Below are 15,515 nucleotides of genomic sequence, written 5' to 3' on the forward strand. Positions count from 1 at the left end.
TGCCCAAGGAACCAGAAATACATAAATCATAAATAGCGCATTTTGTTGTTTGTTATCTGGAACTTTGTTTAGGTATTTAATTTTCCTACCATACCACAGCCACATCTTTTAAGTAAATACACAGCCAGGGACAACTGTTGTCAAGTACATTTAGAACAACTTACACACTACTTGTGACAGCAGCTTTTCATTCTATCATTGTGTGGTTCTCTCCTGCACTAGACCGTAACAGCTCCACTGCACGTCAAGATATCCTTGGAGATTCCTTAGTTCATGGATCATTGACAAGAAGAGACATTACAGACATTCATGCTGGTATAGCTGCCACACATGGGGTCTTAAACCCACTTGTTAAAAACCCTGCAGCAGCCAGGCTAAAAGGTCACAGGGGATATTAATCTCTATTCTTTGGAGCATAAGCTGAGCTGATCCTTATCAGAAAAGAATTTTTCTCCCAGAACTAAAGCAGTGCACAAGTGAGCAAGATCCAAAAGACAGTCTCTACATTAACATTAACGCATTAAACACACCAAACGTATCCATGGGCAGATACAGTAACTGTGTGAACGACAAGCGAAGGGGGACAGCTTGCTTAGCACACTATTCCAAACTTGTGTGCAACACCAGCGGGAATGGATACAGGGCTGGCCCCCTCCAAAGCATCTCTCAGCGTTCTCTCACCACAGCGTTACCAGAGGCAGCAAACGCCCTCCCTGTAGAGGGGGGCTGCAGCAGGGCTTTTCTTCTTGCTTGATCCCAAACATTCACACTGCAAGTGCCAAAATGGAAGGCATCTGCTATCTCTACACGTCTCTTTCATGCTGGTGTTTTGACACAACCAGTGACACCACTGCATCCCATTTTCTCCACAAGCCCTCGACTCCTGCTCAGGATGGAGGACTCTAACTAAATGAGCTGTTAGACAATTTTGCTTTATTCTCATTGTTTTAACAGTCACATCAAGCCTTATTTAATATCTACTAATCAGACTTTTCTCCAAATCAGCTGTCAATTCCTCACTGAGAGGGCTATGCCGTACCTGGATTTTTCTGGACATGTGTCTTTCTCTGACCAAAATTTTACCCAGGCAAAACAAAAACATTCCACAGCTCCCTGAGTTTGGGACATATGCTGTCATGTCACGGCAGCCCTGCAGTACTGCTGACTGGACAGCTGAACATCTGGAAAGGCCTGGACATCCACTGATGAAGATTGGCTACTCAGCCTGTTTCTCATTTTCTGTAAATCAGCCATGCATGGTGCCGGGCATCCCAAAATGCAATGTGAGAGTTACAACTAATGTCACAAGACAGAGTCACACTGTTAGGCACCATCTTCTGAATACAGTGCTTATGACTGAGGTATGACTGTACACTTTCCACTTCTGCAAGGCAGAGCCAGGATGCCTCTCTGCCACAGCACAATCCCAGAACAGGTCAATTGCCACACAGAGCAAAGCAAGGAAGAGAATTCCAGCATTAAGAGGTTTTGATTTTTCAATTTATACACTTTCCATGTGCACCCATTTCCATTATCAGAGTCTAAGTCATAAACTGAAGCTGTTTTTTTCCTCAAATTCCTCTTACTGCTTGGAAGCTTTTCATTACAGTTAATTGAAACCTGCCCTTCTTAGGTTAAGGTCATATTGGTTTTGTAAGCCAGCTTTGACCAGTTTCAAATAGCTCTCTCTCCCTCAATTATGTCTTCACTTAAAATAGCACAATGATCTGATTTTCAGTCTTCTCTTCAAACTTAAAAGTTGTTAAAATAGAGACATGTAATGATATGACAATGCTTTACCTGAAAAAGCATAAACAGCAAGACTAACTGGAACATTGTCAGAGAAACAAAAAAAGTGGTTTTCCCTGCATGACATGTGACTCTTACTAGAAGCCTACAGAATTTTATTTCTGACAAAAATACAGACTATATTTTTTTACGTGCTTGATACATTTTATTTGATTTTTAAGAATAAGATATTAAAAATGAAATAATTGGAAGAAATTAATTCTTTCCTGCCCTAGTATACGGATTATCTCTTTTGTTTTGGTGCTGGGTGCAGAACAACTGATCTTCATTTCCAATAATTAACTATCCCTGTTCAGAAGCAATTGCTGATGCCGCAGACATTACGTTTGCATGACAAAAACAACATTTTAACTGATCATTGCCAGATAAAATACAAACAAACAAAAGGCTTGCCAAGTTTCATGGCTAAATCCATCTTTCCCTGTTAACATGGCTTTGTTTGAACACGCAGCTGTGGTCCCATGGACTGGTGTGAAAACTTAACGATCATGACCTCACAGGATTGCAGCCCCTGTTAAAAAGATATCTATAAGTAAGGACATGGCTCAGTTCCAGCAGATTTGAATTTAAACTACATGTAAATGAATCAAAGATGAGAAATGTGCTATGCCAAGGGCTTTTTTTCTTTTGCTGTGTGCATTAGCAGTGACAAGGCTGGCTACAATGGCAGCAGCAGCACTGGGGTTGCAGCAGGTTATGTCATTTTTCAAAGCAGTACAGACACCACATAAAACACACACACACATACCATGGTCCAGGAAACGCAGCACCAAGGGATCTTTTAATTCAGTCAACTGCTTTCTGCCAACTGATTTTTGGCCTCTTTGCATTGAAACTCTGTTTTGCAATAGCAGACATGGAGTTAATGAGGAAATGTGCATGGAAGTGAGAAGGAAAAGAAGCATGCATGTGGGCCTCAAACAATTTTTGTGTGCATTTTTAACTTGAAACAGAGAGTTACTTTGAGTGCAAGTGAAAATAAATCTTCAAACGAAGTAAAGATATTCACCATAAGTTAAAAGTAAACATAAGAAAACAGTAAATAGGTGGTCAGTGTTTAATTAAAGATTAATTTAGAGATTTCAATTAGAGATTTCATTAGTTTGGTGAACCAAACAGAAAGCATCCTGGAGAATGCAATAGCCATTTGCAGAGCCTTTGAAGTACAGTTTTGAGAAGAAGTAGAAAGGAGAATCAGAGACGGCTGTGCTATCCCTAAAACTGCGTGTGAACCGTATCCTTCTCCAAGCACGTCATACACCAGTTTCAGACACATCCATATGGTCACATCACCATTATTCGGGGTAATGAGGTGTTCATTAACGAGGCTGGGTAACCAAGAAAGCTAAAACAAATGCTGTGGTGGGGCACTCTGGGGAATTTAACTCCACACACACATGGGTCAGGCAGTGACAGGCTTGCCACCTTCTCTTCCATCTTAGCCCTGCTGGACCCAGGCTGGCTCCACACATCTCTCTCCTCTCCAGCACAGCCTCCAGGGCTCCTGGCATTAGTATCAAATCCAACCCAGGCCCATGTTCGGGTGGAACCAGCCCTGAGGTGGACCAGTCAACCCCTCCTCTGACAGGATGCAGGGCCCAGATACCCGAAGGATTCTGCAGGGACTGTCTGGAGCTCAACAAAGAGGAACTCAGCCCAAGTCAATAATCCTTCTGGTCCTTTGTGGAGCCACTTGATTCTCTGCTTTTCATGTGTGTAAGCACTTCTGGTAGAGCAAACATGCCACCAAAAGACTCCCAAGATGGGTCTGCGCAGAGCCAGCTTGGGTTCAGAGCATTTCTTAGGTCAGACTCTGTGCCAAGAAAGGCAGTGAAACTGCTCCTGCACCTGGCCCTGGACACAGCACACCCATGCTACCCCCACAGTGCAGCCCACGGGCCCCACCAGACCACAGCCAGCGCCACAGAGACTTGGTGCTGCTGCTGCTCCATTCCCAACTCAGACAATCTGCATCCCAGATAAGCTTTCCGTGAATAACTGCAGGTTTAATACACTCACACAGGTGTTTATAAACTTGACTCATAAGGTCAGAATTTTGGGCTGAAAACTTTTCCACCTTTTGAAGCCCGCTCTGAATTTCAAAGAACTGGTTCTTTAGGACTAAGGATTTGTATTACTTAGATAGAATAGCATATTTTTTAAATACACATTTATATGCATATTGCTGTTAGTGTTACAGACATCAAGGCTTCAGATTTCTCAGCTCATCCACAGAAAAATCAGGGGTTTTTTTTAATAATTAATTACACAGAAAACCAGATAACTGCCTATCATTGTTTTCTTGTATTCCATTTACTCTTCTGTCTTTTCTTTGGGATTAGGTCAGGGCAGGATCTATTTCTCCCCATTACCTGCTCAAAAGCCCAAATCTCCAAAAGCCAAGCACCCTGGAAGCACGCTGCAGCTGCAGTGTTCACTTCTGCAGTGTGGCAAGTACAGGAGCTGCAAGAAGGTGAAACCTGTCTACGATATAGCTGACATAAGGGTGGGGTGAAAAGGAAGAAAAAAGAAACTTCTCAACAATCTGCAACTGCAACGAAGCATTCATTGGAAAGAAACTCATCTCTGTGAAACGTGAAACTGTAGTAGGAATAGACATTTAATATTCATATACAAGGGAGTACTAATGCACTGATGCTCTTAAGATACAGATTTTCAGAAAGAAAAAATGACACTCCCTTATATGCCAATCATAAACACGTGTATTTTAAGTATGATATGTAGAGAAACTGTAATTTTATCCCCCCTCATGGCTGTTAGAGAATACAAGATAAAGAACAACACTAGAACTGCCGGGAGGGGAAACGGAGAGAGAAAGGGGACAAATGCCAATACCGACACGACAGAAATTTTGGAGGAAAAAATAGAAATGTAGCAGAATAATTTTTAAAAAGCAACACTGTGTCCAGACCACCTAGTGCAACAAGCTCAACAGAGCCTAAGCGTGGTAGGAGATGTGAAACTGGAAACCATAAACAAAAACTGGCTGGGGGAACTTTCCAGGGCTCCCTCTGACCATTGCCTCCTTCGTACCCATCCCCAGCCTCCGGTCTGCTCTGCCTTCTGCACAGCTCTCTCCGCTCATCTGCTCCTCCAGCACATCTCTCCCCTTCCATCCATCCACCTATATTCCCATGTGACCCTTTCCTGTATCCTTTCTCTCCCCCACTGCCATCCAGACGGCCCCCAACCCATCCTCCCCTCACCCCGGGCACCCACCCGTGTTTCTGCCGCCCCCACGCCCCGTTCCCTCCCCTGCCCCACGCCCCGTTCCCTCCCCTGCCCCACGCCCCGTTCCCTCCCCTGCCCCACGCCCCGTTCCCTCCCCTGCCCCACGCCCCGTTCCCTCCCCTGCCCCACGCCTCTCCTCTGCAGCCGCCCCGCCCCTGCGCCCACCCCCCCAGCCGGCCCTGCCGCGCCGGTCCTGCCGCACCGCCCCTCCCTCCAGCCCCTCCCGCGCCGGCAGCGGCACAGGGGCTTCTCTCCCTCGCTGCTCCCGAGGGAAGAGCCGCCTCGGTGCCCTCGTTCAGAGGGAGCCTCCCGTCCCCACAGGGGTCCCCTCCGCAGCACATATCCTCCCCCCCTCCGCCGAGAGCGCTGGGGGCTGTAGTTCCGTCCCGCCGCCTCTTCCGGCAGCCCCAGCGCCCGGCGGGGGGGCGCGGACTACACTTCCCGGCACGCTCCGCGGGAGATGGGGGGGGCGCCCCTGCCCTGCTCCAGCCTCTACCGCTGGTTTCCCCCCCATCCCCGCCGCCTCTCTCAGCGTGGCGGGGTCTGAGCCGCCGCCCGCCGCGGGCAACAGCGCCCTGAGGGGCTGCCCCGTTCCCGGGCCCTGCCGTTACCTGGGAGAGCCGGGGGTGCGTGTCCGCGGGCGGGAGCGGCGCGGGGAGGGGGCGCAGCGCTGCGGCTCTGTCAGAGCGGGGCCGGGGGGGGAGAGGCGCGGGGGGGCGGGCGGGGAAGGGGGTGCGCGCGCGCGGCCACGGGCGGTTGCCATGGCGGCGGCGGCGGGCCCGGGGAGGGGACGGCACCGCCACTCCGGCCTCCGGAGCGCCTCCGCCTCGTCCTGGCGGCGGGGGAAAGGGATTTTCCGAAAGGAAAACCCCGCGGCACCGCCGGCGATGGCCGCGGGCGCCGCCGCCCAGCCCGCGTTCGGCAGGGCTCCGCGCTGAGCATCCCGGGCGGAGGCGGGCGGAGAGCGGCCGGCTCGTTGCGGGGCCCGGCCGGGCAGGAGGGAGGGAGTGCCGGAGCCAGGCGCCCGGGCTGGCTGCTGAGCGCCGAACGAGCTCTGCGCCGTGCTGCGCCAGGCTCGGCTCGGGGAGGCTGAAAGCACAGTCACAGGATGCGGCAGGCTGGAAGGGACCACAGGGAGGGGTCATCTGGGTCAAACCCCCTGCTCAAGCAGGGCCATCCCAGAGCACATGGCACAGGATTGCGTCCAGACCCTTCTTGAACAGCTCCACAGAGGGAGGCTCCACAACCTCTCTGGGCAAGCTGTTCCGTTGCACGGTCATTGCACAGTAAAGAAATCCTCACGTTCAGCTGGAACTTCCTGTGCATCAGTTTCTGCCCTTGCGTCGTGTCCTTGTAGCTGGAACCACCGAGAAGAGCTCTGAATACACATCAGAGCTCATTCACACTCTGAATGCAAACCTCGTGTGCCTCCACCTCGTCTGTGGGAGTGTCTAGGAAATGCAGAGCATATGTTCGTCCTCCGTGGGCACGCAGAAGGGCACCGGACCATCTTTGCTATAGAAGTTTAATACACTTTTATAGTACCGTAAGGGAACAGATTTAGGAATTTGCCCTGTTCCTGGACCAAAGTGGTATTTGGCAATCAGAGGCAGCCTCACAGGGTGGCACCACCCAGTTCGTGTCATCTCCTGAGGGTGAATGTTGCCTAGCGTTTCTGAAGCGTGCGGCTCCCAGTTAATACGAGCAGCCTGGTGTCCTGCAGGGGAGCCATGCAGTTATAAACCTTTCTAAGGATGTAATTTCACAGTTAATGCAAGACAGCCTGTGTGTGTATTGCCACCAAAAGGGGCAGTCCTGCATTCCTCTCTGATCATGGCTATGCCTTCCTGTTTGTTATTTACACCGCAGTAACACTGATGATGCCATCTGGCAAGGCAAGCCTGGGATCTGATCTGGTGGAAAGCCAGTTTGGCTCCTCTAAAAAATTAACTGAGTTCAGCTGGACAAAGTTCCTGAATTAGCTGAGTCTGTAGTGCTGCTGCAGGCACAAGGAAGGCAGAGGAGATGTGGAGGCAGGAGCAGCCCGTTGAAATCCCAGTGGATCTGAGCTGTGTTTCTGTGTGCAGCTGCACCACTGCAGTGAGCCCTTACGGCTGAAACTGCCTTGTGACAGCTCTGAGAGTGTCCCAGTGACGATGATCTTGTGATCACACCTGATAGCAGTACATGATTTCTCCAGAAAATTTCTGTTGTAGTTACTTTAAAGCAGCAGCATGAGGTTGTGTATCACAATAAGGTTCTCAGAAATGCTAACTGACACAAGTCAAAGAGCAAGGATTGAAACTAAAAGCTCAGTGTGCCTCTTAAACAATACAGCATGCGTGAATGTGTCGCCCATATATCTACAGATCTTGCTTCCCTCAAAATCATGTGGAGATTCTTATGTCTTTGTGAAAATTTTGGAACTGGGGCCAAAATCGTGATGAATTCATAACAGCTGCAAGCCTGGCTTCCCCCTTTTCCAGATTTCTTCAAACTTGTCTGCCCATGACATCAATTCCTGCTGGTTTTTCACATATGCAAAAGCATAGATGCTGTGCAGACCTGACAGAGTTCAGCGTTTCTAGGGGAGAGCAGATGATAAGCAGCCTCGTCCTAGCACTCCCACAATATCCCTTCCCACGAGACTACGTACCTCTTACCACATTAGGCAACACATGAAGTGCTTTGTCTGAGGATTGCATCCCCCAGCTAGGAAATTGTGACCCAGAGAAGGCTGGTTATTTGGGCGTAATCTCTCTTTGTCTGGTTGGGATTTTTTTTCCCCATCCCTTTTTCTAGTAATAATTGAGTCGAGAGGGGCTGCTTGCTAGTGGCAGAGGGTCCCCATGCTACAGCTGACCTCCCATTTGAAAAGCAGTTGTTCCAACACCAGAACAATACCAGTGTCAACCTATTTTGACCACTCTGAGGGGAAGTTTGGTAAGCATGGGTCTCCACAGTTTGTCAATGTATGTTGTGACTGTGTCAGCAGGAAGAAGTGTGTCTTCAGGTTCCTGCCCACACACACTAGGTATATAGGGTCATTCGTGTCGGAAGGGACCTCAGAAGGTCATCTAGTCCAGTCAGACAATCAAAAGTTCATAAACCTGTTAGTAAGCTATAAGAATGATAACTGTAAGTGTGAAATTTCTCAGTCTTTCCTACTGAGCCAAATTTGAGCAAATCTGGCTGGACTGCTGCAAAGAATACTGCTTCCCTGACCTCCTTACTGAAGGTTCCTGCCTCCACAGCAGTCCCTGGATTGAAAACACTTATGTTTCTAAGCCATTTTAATGCAAAATATGATGTTAAAATCATCTTATGAGCAGTTTAGGCTAATTTGCTGGGCCTTGTGTTGGAGCAGCTGGGACTAGTGTGTGTGTCTCATTCCACCGACTCTGCTGTGAGGCAGTAACTTCAGATAAAGAGGAGGTAGGAAATTGCTGGGAGGAGAGGTGATACCTTAAGCCACTGAAGCTTGTTCTACTCTGAACATGTTCTTATGGCTTACAACTTCTTTCTTTTTTGATAGAGGCTATAAACCTAGCAGTTCTGGATAAGATGGTGGGTGTCAGTGAGTGTGGTTAGGCAGGATCCAGCTGTGTTGGTGGAGGAGAGCATTACTCACAGCCAGACCCCAGAGACTTATCATGGCCCTTTCCAGCAATCTGCAAATCTGCCAGCAGAGCTGATTGTGTGCCCGCTCACTCTGATTTATTCTAGTCAGTTCAATCAGAAGCTGATATAAATTAATGTAACTCTTTTGCCATGAACATTAGATTTTGTTCAGAAGTGTCGCTTCAGCTAGAGTAATTGCAGACACTGTCAGAGAAGTTTAAAGCTGTGCACTCTTAGGGTTTCAGACAGATTAAAAAAACTGGTTTCTCAATTGATTTGGTTATCATTACATAAATTCCATTGACTAGAGGGCTGGCCCAGGCTTTTAGCACGAAGTAGCAGAGAGCTTCATTTGTAACCTCCTCCCACCCACAAAGTTCTGCAAGGGGAAGGTTGAAATCATGTGAGAAGGCTATGAATTATGAACTGCCCTCTGCTTCTGTCTTCCCTTCCCCTTGCAATTATATTTAACTAGACTACAGGAATTATTGTGCTTTCATAATAAGCTTTAATGCTCAGATGCAAACATAACTCTTTACCAAAGGTCTTACAGGCTGTATGGAGAAATGTTGTAATAATGAAAAGGGAAAAACAATCGGGAAGCCGTAGGGAGAAGAAGGTGCATGTTATATGTTCACGGACATTAACCTTCCAAGGGAAGTTGTGCACAAGTCAGTAAAGGCATCAGTAGACTGTTCATTTTCATCTACACATGGTAATTGTTCTTCTGTGTAGATATACTTATGGAATGATATTTACCAGTATGACACATCCACCAATTTCTCTACTAAGAAAGAACCTCAGAGTCTGAACCCTGAGAAAGATTTAGTCAACATCTATCCCACAAGGCACATCTCAAAGTGCTGTGAATTTTTAATAGAGAACAGCATAAGGGAAAGCAGTTGATTTTCAAATGGGATTTCAATTAAGCCAGAAGGTGGGAGTGGAATAGATAAGGATGTTTTTATTTATGTGGTCAATGTAGACATCAGTCTTGCAGAATTTTGCCTCTGAGTTAAGACTTTGGGGATACAATTCCTGCTTCAACCGAGGTGGAATGTGCTTAATTTTTTTCCAGTGCTTATAGCAGACTTGTCTGCTCAGCATAAATGTAAGTGTTTGCACTCTAGATGTCTACAGGTAGGTGACAGGAGTCCCACCCAATGTGTTGCATTTTTAGAGCCCTAGAGAGGGAAAGCTGTCATGGCAGTTTTGAGTAAGTTGATTAAAATGGTGGAGAACAGGCCAGTGTCACTTCAATGGAAAGTACAGGTGGAAGAGAAGACAGATCTTTGAGATGAGTTGAAACAAGCCCACAGTACACTGGGAAAAAACCCCACCTTTGGGTTCTGCTTTGAGTCTGTGGACAGAAATTAGAAAAATAAACAGGAACTAGGATATTGTGTTTCTATTATGTGTATACTTAACATGCAGAAGCATTTTGTGTATCTTGGAGTATTACTTTTTGGAGAAGGAATAAGAAAAAAGCTTACAGCAGTCAAAACAAAGAGAGAAGAAACTGGGACAGAAAGCTCAGAGAAAATAGAGTCACACCCAAGGAGGTGGATGTCAGCAACTGTTAAGTAAAAACCTTAAAGTAAATTTATTCATACCATCTCAACTTTGTGGCAGACCACTAGACAGTATCAAGTGGCAAAGTTCCCCTTATTGTCTGCTGGGGTTGACAGCTGACATGAGAAAGTCTCTCATGATGTGCTTTTGTTTGGTGGTACAACTTTTTCATGGTAAAGTGTCAACTTTAAGCTGTTTTTCAAAGATGTGACATTCTGGAGTTGCACTGTCTGCCCCATTGCAGTAAGTCTGAGCCTCACTGCTCAGTTTCTACTGCAGAAGGATGGAGGACTAACTGAGTTCCTTTTAGTTTTGTACTAAGGTGCACAGTAGAAGAGATACACTGGTGCTTGTGCTGAGCACAAGGCAGGCAGAACTCAGAAATCTGAAAGTCTAGATTTCATCTGGCAGCAAGCTGCCCTTGTGCCCATGTAAAATGACTGGCAGCTCCCCACTTAACAATACCCACAGCACCTGCTTATGTGCACAGGTTGCAATACCATGTATGATCCATGGGCAAGTTTCTTGAAGGGATGAGGGCTAAATGGAAATGGATACAACACCATAGGATAGTAGACTTTGATAGTTTGAACCAGTTACATCAGTTGAGCCCAGTAACTCAGGCATAGCCATTTTAAGTTGTGCTGGTATATATCATTCTCATTCCCCTGTAGATTTTTTTTTTACTTAGCAGTGGCAGTTTCAAGTCAGGGAGCTGTTGGGCAGCTTTTTTCACATACTGTGTATATGCCCAAACCACTAGAATAAACAAAGCACAATCTAATACATATTAATGGCTTGCCCAGCATGTTTGATTTCTTAGGCATGTTAGTTGCAGTGCCGCAGTGTGAGACACTAGAAAATGAATTGGTTTCAACAATCCACTCCTGTAAACATATTCATCCAGGAGAGAAGATAGCTACATTAAAAGAGCATTCATTCCACAACTGTCTCAAATAGTCCTTTGAATAGAACTGTGATCAATGGCAATGAGGGTGTTTACACTGGAGAAAGACACACTGAAAATTGGTGTTCTGGTGTGTGCCTTAGTATGAGGATTTTGCAGGGCAGGAGGTAAGCCATGCATCTGCATTGCAAGAACAACTTCACAACTTCTGTTGTTTGTTGATAACTTCTGAAACCCCCATGACTAAATATGTAAAAATTTCTGAGTAGATAAATGTATAAAAGATGTAATTACAGATAAAAGTTCCTAATTGAAAAATTTAAAAAAAATGTTTGAGGAGAGCAATAAAGTTAAATATACACTGGTGATAATTGTGAAGAATCTCTTCTCCCTTTCTGGTCCCCTAAAATGATTACTACTGGGAATTTGCAGTGGTTTCCATGTGAACAACTTAATCTGGTTCGTATTTTGAGAGTAAAATTTGGAATCTTTTTTTAACTTCAGAATTTGGACCATCACTGAACAATGTGCATGCTGTTAATGTTGTTCATTTATCTAACAAATGAGAAACACGGTTGTGTCAGTAGAGGATCAGTGGCACAAAGAACAGTATCTCATAAAAGAACAGACATTGACATTGCAGCTTTGGTGAAACATGTTTTAAACTATTATAAACTATCCCATTCACATTCTCGGGGGGAATATTCACTGCCTACGTTTAAATATCTAACTTAGATGCCTAAATTAGGAGGCTTGTCTCCCTAGATGCCTTGCATAGTTGAAGGAGTGAGAGAGGCTCCTCCAGAGAGCAGTTCAGACTGTTAGTTAGGCTTCTGCTCTGAATTAGCATCTAGAAGAGGCTCTTCAACTTTGAATGCCGTTCTGTGCTATTCTTTGCATATTTTCCGTGGCAACTAAACTGACTTACCTGGTCTCCACCTCTTGTTCTTGCCTTGTGCTTTACATACCACTCTGTCTCTTGGGCTAGTACAGGGTGTGGTGGTACTGCCAGCTAGGTTGGTGAAATCATCTGAATTGAAAGGAACCCTGCAAAAGAAGGTGTAACCTTTAGGTCGTCTCTGATTTTCTTAATTGCATGACGTTGTAAACAGGTCTGAGGAAGGGATGAGCTTAAGCAGGGGACAGATAGAAATGCACTGTTGACCTCTTTGCCAAGTGTGCTACCAAGAAAAAGATATGTTTAATTTTAAGATGTAAGTTAAGGAGACAGAGCCTTGTATCTAGGCATCATTCTATTCAACCACATCATTTTTATACCATTACAGTTTCAAAAATGTCAGGAAGTTTATTATGGTTTGCATCACTCTAAGGCTAGCCATGTATCTCTGTTATCCGTGTAAAAAGTGGCCATAATTTAAACAGAATTATTTATAGTATTTACAAATGTACCATGAAAAGGTGTGCCAAACTTGATAAATAAGCCTAGAAGCATGGTGTTGCCACTAGCATAGAGCAGCTGCAGTCAAGTTGGAGTAGCTTAATAAATTCCTGACCCATCAGCCAAGGGCTGCTAATGTTTCATCAGACATGCTGGATGCAATGCACCTTTCATTGTTTACCGTGCAGGCATCTGCTTGTAAACTAGTTGTCTTAAATTCTTTTCAAAATCAATGGCAAACCCAGCCTTTTAGATGATGCTTTATATGACCCATAAGAGATGCTCAGATCTGAAATACCTTCAACTGAGCAGCTGAATCCCACCTCCAGGCTGAGCAGCTGCTCCTTGCACATGGAGCACTGCTGACTACAACAAGCGAGGTTCAGCTGCCCTGTGTGCTGACTTCTAAAACCACCCAGACTCAGCTGCTAGCATGTCACTAAAGGTTCATTTTCTGATTATAAAAACTCATTCCAGTTGAGAAAGACTTGATGCTACTGGTGTCCACCACCAGGACACTTTTGCAATCTCTGGCAGTTAAGGTATTTCATGTTGTTACAGAATTAACCATCCTGTTATAAAACAGTATTCTTTTAAAATAAGCATGTATTAGGAATGCACGCCATAAACCCACTAAGGTGAGAGAATTATTAGTAGTTTTAAATAGTTTTGCATGGCATCTTTTGCTGCTTTTTAAAGTTCAGTAGTCATCAGGTAGGCATCTTAATAACCTGTGAAGAGATTGTTTAATTATATTTATCTGTTACCTTCTATAGCTTGCCCTACCTAATTGCTTCTTTTAGTTGAAGTACTCACTCTTTCTGGTGAATAAGAGGCAAGTAAGAATAAAAAAAACATTCCTAAAGATTTAACTAAGTAAGAAGCTAAAATCCACAAGGGAGCACAGCAGAAGCTAAACTTCTATACGCTAAGCTGGAGTTAAACCTATATATGCTGTTGTCTTCCTATATGCATTTCCTCATTCAAATAATTTTTCATGTCACCTTAAAAGAAAAAACAAAAAAAAGAGGGGAAGTGTTACATTTAATTTTCATATTTGATGTGCTTTTAAATGTAATGAAGTTACAAAATGAGCCTTTTGTGGCTTAACTCCAGTAGGCAGCTCAGTCCCATGCAGCTGCTCACTCACTCCCCAGCCAGTGAGATGGGAGAATCAGAAGAGTAAAAATGAGAAAACCCATGGGCTGAGATAAAGACAGTTTAATAGGTAATGCACAAGCCCCACAAGCAAGCAAAGAAAATTAAGGAATTCATTCACAACTTCCCAGAGCCAGGCAGGTGTTCAGCCATCTCCCAGGAAAGGCAGGCTCCATCACGCTTAATGATTACTGGGGAAGATCAACATCGTCTCTCTGAACATCTCCCCTTCTTCCTCAAGCTTTATATGCTGAGTATGGCTCCACACGGTCTGGGATATCCCTTTGGTCACCTGGGGTCAGCTGTCCCCTCCCAGCCCCATGTGCACCCCCAGGCCACTCACTGGTGGGGTGGGGTGAGAGGCAGAAAAGGCCTTGACCCTGTGGTAAGCCCAGCTCAGCAGTAACCAAAACATCCCCATGTTATTACTGCTTCCAGCACAAATCCAAAACACAGCCCCACACCAGCTACTGGGAAGAAAATTAACTTTATCCCAGCCAAAATCAATACAAGAGCCTTAAGTCTTCACATCCTTTTACAGTGCAGAAATACATGTATGATGAGGATACATGTGCATAAGATATAAGATTGAGGTTTCCATAATTACAGGTTACAAAAGAACAAATGCACAGGAGAATAATGTTCTACATACTTTTTAGCATGGGGAAGGGGATCCTATGCTCCTTCTCCTTGTCACCTTTTATCTTTTTATTTCGGGTTTCCATTTTGCTCAGATACCAAAAAATCCACCTCCTTTTGAGACAGTCCTTGGGACCTTTCTACCTGATGAAAGCAGTCTCCAGCACCAGTGTTCAGTGCAGTGCTAGCTGATGGGGCAGACAACCTATGCCATTATTTGCAAGTGTCTGCAAAGTCTGTATCCACACCAGAGAGGAAGCAGTTTTCCATCCCAAGGCTCAGTGGTGCGTGCTGATGCACACCCAGGATGCTTAGGGCTACTCCAGACTGCTCTGTCCACACCACACAGCCCTGTACCCTGGATCTCATATGTATGTACCCTGTGGTGTCCTTCTCTGCCCAGTGCAGAGCCTGCAGGAATAGTGTTGGAAGACAACATGGGTCTGGGAGAGCCACATATAGTGTTCTTGGCCTTATTGCCATTTGGGGGGAATCTTGAGAGTGAATGCATGGGATGTACCTGAAGAGGTCCCCAAGGAGAAAACTGCAGTTCAGCAGAGGGGACAGCTGGGTGCTCAGGCTTCCTCCCGTGACCTCACTGTGGGACACAGTGGTGACATTTCCTAAGTAATCACTTTTAGTGCTGTGGTGGGTTGAGTCTAATATAAACACACATTCATATAGATTAGCTGAGCCTCTGCATTATTGTATGCAGATTTTGGAAACACAAGTGGTTAATACCATAGATCAGAGGCACCTTTTTCTTTCACATATACTGCTGAAATAAAACCACTTACATTCCTAGATAGTAGCTCTACCTGCAACTCGGCAGAGCTGTGGCTGGGTCTTAGATCTAAACATAACATTTTCCTTCCTGAGACAGCTTACACTTCAGGCTGATATTCTTAGTAGAAATGATATTCTTAGTAGAAATGCAGTGCAAAAGTGAAATGGATTATATCAATTGTTGTCTAGGAGCTTTCTATCTACTGCATAGGAAGCTCTTATTACATTTTTCATCAGCCATATGGCATCTAAATATAATGTGCTAAATTAGTAATGCAGCACAATAAATAACATTATGATTATGTGTTATGGGTGCCACCTCATACGTGCACAACAAGTAATTATAGCTGGAATGAGTAATAGAGATTTGAG

At 45.3% G+C, this 15,515-nt stretch overlaps 2 protein-coding genes across 2 annotated transcripts in view; one reads left to right on the plus strand and one right to left on the minus strand.

Annotated features, from left to right (window-relative positions):
* Positions 1 to 5,771, minus strand: part of KATNAL1 (katanin catalytic subunit A1 like 1) — a 39,989-nt gene extending 34,218 nt beyond the window's left edge. The window contains exon 1 of the mRNA XM_063394748.1: positions 5,673 to 5,771. The gene's annotated coding sequence lies outside the window, so the exon portion shown is untranslated. The remainder of the gene's footprint in view (positions 1 to 5,672) is intronic.
* The window catches only part of LOC134548534 (uncharacterized), an 81,037-nt gene continuing 69,093 nt past the window's right edge, over positions 3,572 to 15,515 (plus strand). The window contains exons 1-3 of the mRNA XM_063393436.1: positions 3,572 to 3,614; positions 4,152 to 4,315; positions 5,010 to 5,687. Of these exons, the coding sequence (XP_063249506.1) occupies positions 3,572 to 3,614; positions 4,152 to 4,315; positions 5,010 to 5,687 (885 nt within the window). The remainder of the gene's footprint in view (positions 3,615 to 4,151; positions 4,316 to 5,009; positions 5,688 to 15,515) is intronic.

Source organism: Prinia subflava, chromosome 3, assembly GCF_021018805.1.
Source record: "Prinia subflava isolate CZ2003 ecotype Zambia chromosome 3, Cam_Psub_1.2, whole genome shotgun sequence".
Classification (NCBI taxonomy): Eukaryota; Metazoa; Chordata; class Aves; order Passeriformes; family Cisticolidae; genus Prinia; species Prinia subflava.